At 38.5% G+C, this 6,329-nt stretch overlaps 1 protein-coding gene across 1 annotated transcript; it reads right to left on the bottom strand.

The window, feature by feature from the left end:
* Positions 1-651: 651 nt before the first annotated feature.
* On the bottom strand, positions 652-6,078 carry LOC107474610 (L-galactono-1,4-lactone dehydrogenase, mitochondrial). The gene is made up of 6 exons (XM_016094246.3): positions 5,387-6,078; positions 4,602-4,852; positions 3,266-3,448; positions 2,333-2,753; positions 1,375-1,515; positions 652-1,170 (listed from the first exon to the last, which is right to left on the bottom strand). The coding sequence occupies exons 1-6, from the start codon at positions 6,035-6,037 to the stop codon at positions 1,012-1,014; spliced, it is 1,806 nt and encodes a 601-aa protein (XP_015949732.1). The 5' UTR covers positions 6,038-6,078; the 3' UTR covers positions 652-1,011.
* Positions 6,079-6,329: the final 251 nt, after the last annotated feature.

Below are 6,329 nucleotides of genomic sequence, written 5' to 3'. Positions count from 1 at the left end.
ATTTTGAAATTTTACCATTTTAAATATTTAGTTACAATTTTGCTGGGCACAAGAGCTAAATAGTAGATTACAATGCCAGTCGAAAATATTCGTATTATTTAATTGAGTTCGTACTCAAAATACATATATTATTGTATAAAACGTTTATTTGTATTGGATTAACCGTGTTAACCGAGGGTCTAGGACAGAACCCCACCCAAAGGATATAATGTAGGCAGCCACCTGATAATTACATCAATAGCTGTTTACACAACTTGAACCCATGAGTTTAAGATCACACAGACAACTCCACCGTTGCTCTTAGGCTCCTTTTCATCAACATTCAACAACATAAAAATAAAAGAAAAATTCGAAAACAAATCTGAGATTCGAAACCAAGTACTAGTTCGCAGGGAGCTGATGGACTAAATCGTTGGCAGATGGCAGTGAAGATCGGGACAGCCAAGCCCACGCGGTATCCATGACAGATGAATCCAGGAAACAGAAACAACGGCGACAAAAAGAGGAGACATTTTACACAAGGCCTAATGTTACAAGAATCCCACATTTTGACTTCTAAATTCGACATCAAGAAAAGTTCTCAACTTTTTTATTTCATTTTCCAATTTAATCGAATTTCCAACCCTTGTTAATTGTTATAGAAGAAAAGGATGAAACAAAGAAATTTTTAGGTGCCCATAGAATTTTCCTTATACAAGTATATCAACACAGTACATTTCCTCTGCCTTCACCCTATCTTTATGCTTCCTATTTATGTTGGGCTGAAAACAGAATGTAAGGAACAAACCAGCACCACTTGAATCTTGATATATTACATGACATCACAATTCTTATAGTTCCCTTTCAGCCCAAGGCAACTCAACTTACACAATAAACTGAAAGAATATGTTGATGAAAAATGCAAAATAATCTTGATTGTGTACCAGATAAATTATGCAACCTTAAGTTTCAAAAAGTGTGGCTGTTTCAAAAATTAGCACAAGAACAAGTAAACGAATTACCAACCTAAAATTATAGTGTGTTTGATTCTGCAAAGATCTTATCCAGCATGTTATTTGATAGGATCTTGTTGGGGTCCAATTCCTTTCTCGCTTTATTGTATGCATCCACTGGAAACCGCTGTCTTATCCGTGCTTGGAGAGCTGCAAGCTCTTCCTTGTCCTTTGGAACCTAAAGGTAGGTAATAAACAGAGAAATTAAAAAATTTCAAACACATTTCGCTCAATTTGCAATTCCAAATGTTTGGTGGCAGATGATATCAACAGATTGGAGACTTGGATTTCATGGATAAGACTCTCCTCATTACAGTTCTGAGACAATAAAGACTTCCATGTCCATGTTCAATTATTTTCGTTAAGATGGTTAGATTATTACCTCAATCTTAGCCCAGTGTTCATAAGCAGAGTACTGATCCCACAATTTTTCCTGAGTTAAATGTCGGTAATGAAAGAATTCTTCGGTTATCTCCTTCCTCTGGCGAGCATCCGTGGTTGGGAGGTACATGATAATACCAACCTGAAACATTAACATAAACATGACCACCAAATCATTTCAAACCAACATAATGATGCTATAATTCATAGAGGAACCAAAGGATTTAATGCCAAGTTTGGATATCTTCTCCCCTCGGCAAACCAGTTAAGCTCTGAAACAAAATTTGCATGTTGGTGTGAAAGGATCTAGCAGAAATTAGGGATTTTATTGATGAACTAGGGATTGTAAATCACAATCCCTTATTGAAGTACACTATTGGATCTAACCAACTCTGGAGAGAGTTTCCCTCTCCTAAACTAACAGCAACACAGAATTTTTCTAACTCACTAAAACAAACTAACCCCTAGTATTTATAAGCAGCAGTTAAGCCTAGCACTCCTGCTCCTAACCTGCTAAACTAGCTTAAAAGAGCTAACCAGCAACAATTATGAATTAAGTAGTGAAAGCAGTGAAAATTCAGCTTATCTACTCCTTACTCTCCTCCTATAAACCACTCCAAACCTGTTCCTATCATGGTGAAACTTCATACCTTGGTCAAAATTGAACCCCATGTCCATGAAATTAAATCATATTCGAAACACTCTCATTAGAAAAAGAATGGGAAGCTCATGCATTTCAATTATTGTCACGTAACCAAAAGCAGAAAATTTTGCTGATCTAATAACCAAAAATTCATGAGGGATGTGACAGCAAATGAACAGTAAACATAACGAAAGCACAGTGCTAAGCTCAAATTATATGGTCGTGTAATACCATTTCTGCAGCTGAACTATAATTTAGAATTATATTCATAGTACTATCAGCAATCATTTGATTGTCCAGGATAGGATAGTATTACCCAAGAAAATATATCATCTTCGAATGGGCTTGAAGCAGGACTCAGGGGACTCTTACTGCTAGCTGTCCATCGCTGCTCAATTGGTGCAGGAGCCGGTATGTCTTCCTTCTCTATGAGTTTCTTCAACTCTTCAATGTATTCAAGGTCTTTCATGCTTGGGCTAGCTAGTTTTCCTGCAGGGAAGCATGTCTCCGACACCCACTGTTGGCCTCCACAATCGAAGCCCAGTATTTCATCACTCCATCCAACTCTATATCCTTCTGACTTCTTCCAGAACTCTGCCTCAGCTTGATTGACTTTGATTATGTGTTCCTTATTAAGAGGATCCAATGCAATTAGCTTATCTCTTAATTCTGTAAAAGAAAACTCATCTATGTTCTGTTCACTGTCACCTGATGAACTACCCTTAGATCCATATGCTCTGTATACACAAATAGTAATCATGTGAAAAGAAGTTCACAAAATGGCAACAGTAAAATAGTAAATCAGTCAACTTTATGTTATGATATAATTAGAACATCAACATAAAATTAAGCTACTGAGACACTTTCGAATTATCCATAAATGCTTGAATAAACCACTCTCGGATCAATAAAAAATATTAACATTTTACTAGTCCATGTCCAATAATATATATATGAAACCATTAGCATCATGACATCCCTGAAAAGGATACATCATGCCATCCTTATCATATGTTGTCTATCTAATTCTTAATCAGAATGTTAGGTATACATCATTTGAAAATGTCATCATTTGAAAATGTCTAAGCAAAATAAAATAAAATATCGGGAAAAAGAAGCCAAACAAATGCCAAAATTAGGACAGCAAACTGCACCTTCTAATAGCCTTTATTTGAGAACAAAGCAATGAGAAAATTACTTTGTCAGTGAACCATATACACTGAAAATAATGCAATAGGTGTAGCAGTACCCGTAGTTTTTGAGGGACTCCCTATAAAGGTCACGTACATGTTGAATCGCTTCATCTTTGGTATATTTTGGTTTAAACTTGGGAGGGCCCCACTTTGAAACTGGATTGCATCTCACAACCACAACAGAGTCAGTATATGGGATATGAAGGTACTTGACATGCTTATTTTCAGACAGCAGTTTCCTGCATATGATGGAAAAGGGACAATCTAAATCTTCTGAAGATGATCCCTACTATCTTAGGTCAAATTACAAAAAGATAATTAACATAAAAGATACAGGCAGATTCAAGTAATGCTGCAGCAGAAATATATGCGGATTGCACATGCATATGATTAAAATACTTACCAGAAGATTACATCAGTAAATTTTGGTTGCCAACTATATATGTAAATATTGAAGTGGTCCCCACTTTTAGGACAAGTGATTGTTCAGTGAAAGTCAATGACCTTTGTTAATATCATGTTAAAATCAAATTTAATATCCAAAATGCAAGATTTAACATGATATTGCAATGCTTTTTGGAGTACAAATTTAATATACATTGAAATGAAGGACTATTATGATATTGTGCACATTTATGGGTGGCTAAGATCATCTTTACCGTATTATGTTTCTATATATTATATTTTCTCTGCATTTAAAATTACCATTTACCATTTGCCGTTTCTTTATGTGCAAAATTCAACTTGAAAAAAACATATTGAAGTTCCAGTTTTACAAGAATTTGTTTTACATGTCTAAAGTTTTTCATTATGCAAACATTTTTCAAAAACAAACTTTACAAGCAGCCATTAAGTGCAGCATAATTTTTTAAGTCCAAACTTATTTTTAAAAGGTAAATTAGAAAAAAAAGTATTCTCTAAATGGTTGATATGTCACACCAAATGTTTTCTTTGGTGTGATAGACCAAATTGTTATACTAAACTCCTTCACTGAAATAAATAAATAAAATGAAATAGCAAGCACTCACCACCATGGTGCTCAGTTGTATTCAAAATACTGAATCTTGGCAGAAAAATCTAGCTAGATTTGCAAACCCAAAGCTATGAAAGGATTTAAATTATCAGGAAGTCCGAATACTCTTCTTCGCTTATTTTTATTATATCAGATCAGACTCCAGAGGCTCTATTACAGAACTAGCCTCTATTTATAGGACTAAGGCGGCATCCATCTTACCCACCTAAACCATAGAGTGATTGAACTTGGAAACCATATGGATTGAGTCACTCTTTTACTAAACAGCGCAATTTTATTAAGGGGGCAATGGTGTTCAATGTATTTGCTAACTTCAAAGAAGAAAGACATAAAATGGAAACAGAACACTAAAGAATTACTTGTGATTTTTCTTTATCTCATTTATAGATGAGATAGCTGTGTGCTCCACAAGCTCCTGTCGATCGACACACTGAAGGGTGACTTCAGCCACAACTCCAAGTCCCCCGAGACCACAACGAGCAAGATAAAACAGCTCTGGATCCTTCTCTTTCGAGATCTCAATTGTCCCCTTGGCAGGGGTCACCAATTTCAAGGCAATCACCTGCTCGTCAATTGGAGGCAATCTTGCACCAGTTCCATGTGCACCAACCTAACGCCCAAGAGCAAAACAGATGAAGTTCCCAGCTTCACATGAATCATAATGTAAGAATCACTTCAACAAGACCAATTATAATGTACGAATCCAGTTTAACATATCCAGTAGCCAATTAATGACCAAATTAGTTCAACAACCCAGTATTTGTGTATAGGCACCATCAACTGTAAAAATTACGGAATACTCTACATATTTGAGTAAGGTGGCAAATAAGTGGCTGAATCAATATGGCATGTATAATGTACCCATGAACAATAGTTACATAGAACGCAATACAGTCTAGTATGGGAACGGGAACTCGGTACGCCATATATAAAATATTTTATGTGGAAAATATACATATGACGTTCAGGTACGAGGATTGAATTGGTAAGCAGTTCGCTACCTAGTTGGTGAAATCATGATATGCCATGAACTAATTGATATGAACTTACACCCATTCAATTGAAACTCAAATTCAGAGAATGACTCAAATAAAACCAGTTCATCAAAGCACAACCAATTCGTGAACCCTAGAAATTAAAGAACCTGAATGATGCCACCAATTTGTTGCTCCCTAATGGAAGCAAAATTCTGAAGGGTAAGGCCATGGTCCTTGATTCCATCCACAAGCTGCTGCACCCTGATCCCAGCTTGAACCCTCACAGTCTTGCTCTTCTTGTCCACATCCAGCACCTTATCCATCAATGCAAGGTTTACCATTCCGGCCCGCGACAGCCCGATGCCGTTGGGAGATAGGCCCGAACCGACAGGCCGAATGCGAGTCCTCTTCTCGTGGGCCTCCTTGACGATGTCCTCCAGCTGCTTCAGGGTCTCGGGCTGTTGGAAGTTGCGAGTCTGGACCTCGTGGGTCCCGCTCCAGTTGGAGACGGTGTGGAGGTCCTCCGGCAACGGGGCGTAGCGGAAGATCTGCGCCTTCTTGTGCTGCGCGTTGTCGGGAAAAGGAAAGGAGTAGTAGGTGGCGGCGCCGCAGAAGAGGAGGAGGGCGCCGTAGCCGAGGTACTTTAGGGTTTGGTCATCAGTGGAGGGCTCCGGTGGTAAGGAGGAGAAGCGGCGTAGGTACTGGTGGATGGTGGTGGAGGGGAGGGTTCGGAGAGGGTGGGGATGTGAGTGGAAGTGGTGATGGTAACGGTGATGGGGGAGACGAAGGGCGCGTTTGAGAAGCAGAGCTCTCAGCATCGCTTAGAGAGAGAGAGAGAGAGAGAGAGAGAGAGGGGTGGAAAGCGAAGCGACTCACCAACAAAAGCAGGGAACCTTCCTGTTGTTTGTTGAGAGTCACAAGGGAAGTTGTATGGTGTGGCTCAGAAAAAACATCCACAGGTGTGATCACTGTGGCTTGGCAGAGTGACAAGTGGTCTACTCTGAACGTAGGTGTGAAGGTCGCAAAGCTTTGTCTGTCTGTTTCCACTTACTATATATAAGTTGAGCTCTAGTCTGGGACTGACAAAATCACCCTCATCATAAGGTTAGT

Source organism: Arachis duranensis, chromosome 2, assembly GCF_000817695.3.
Source record: "Arachis duranensis cultivar V14167 chromosome 2, aradu.V14167.gnm2.J7QH, whole genome shotgun sequence".
NCBI lineage: Eukaryota > Viridiplantae > Streptophyta > Magnoliopsida > Fabales > Fabaceae > Arachis > Arachis duranensis.
The sequence above is the reverse complement of the archived record's forward strand: the minus strand, read 5'-3'. Positions and strand labels throughout refer to the sequence as shown.

Bases quoted from the DNA above. Each gene is read 5' to 3' on its own strand.
- LOC107474610 (XM_016094246.3), bottom strand. From the start codon at position 6,037: ATGCTGAGAGCTCTGCTTCTCAAACGCGCCCTTCGTCTCCCCCATCAC. The intron at 4,853-5,386 runs GTTCTTTAATTT...CTTGGGCGTTAG, and splicing joins AAATTGGTGGCATCATTCAG to GTTGGTGCACATGGAACTGG. The intron at 1,171-1,374 runs GTAATAATCTAA...ACCTACCTTTAG, and splicing joins AACACTGGGCTAAGATTGAG to GTTCCAAAGGACAAGGAAGA.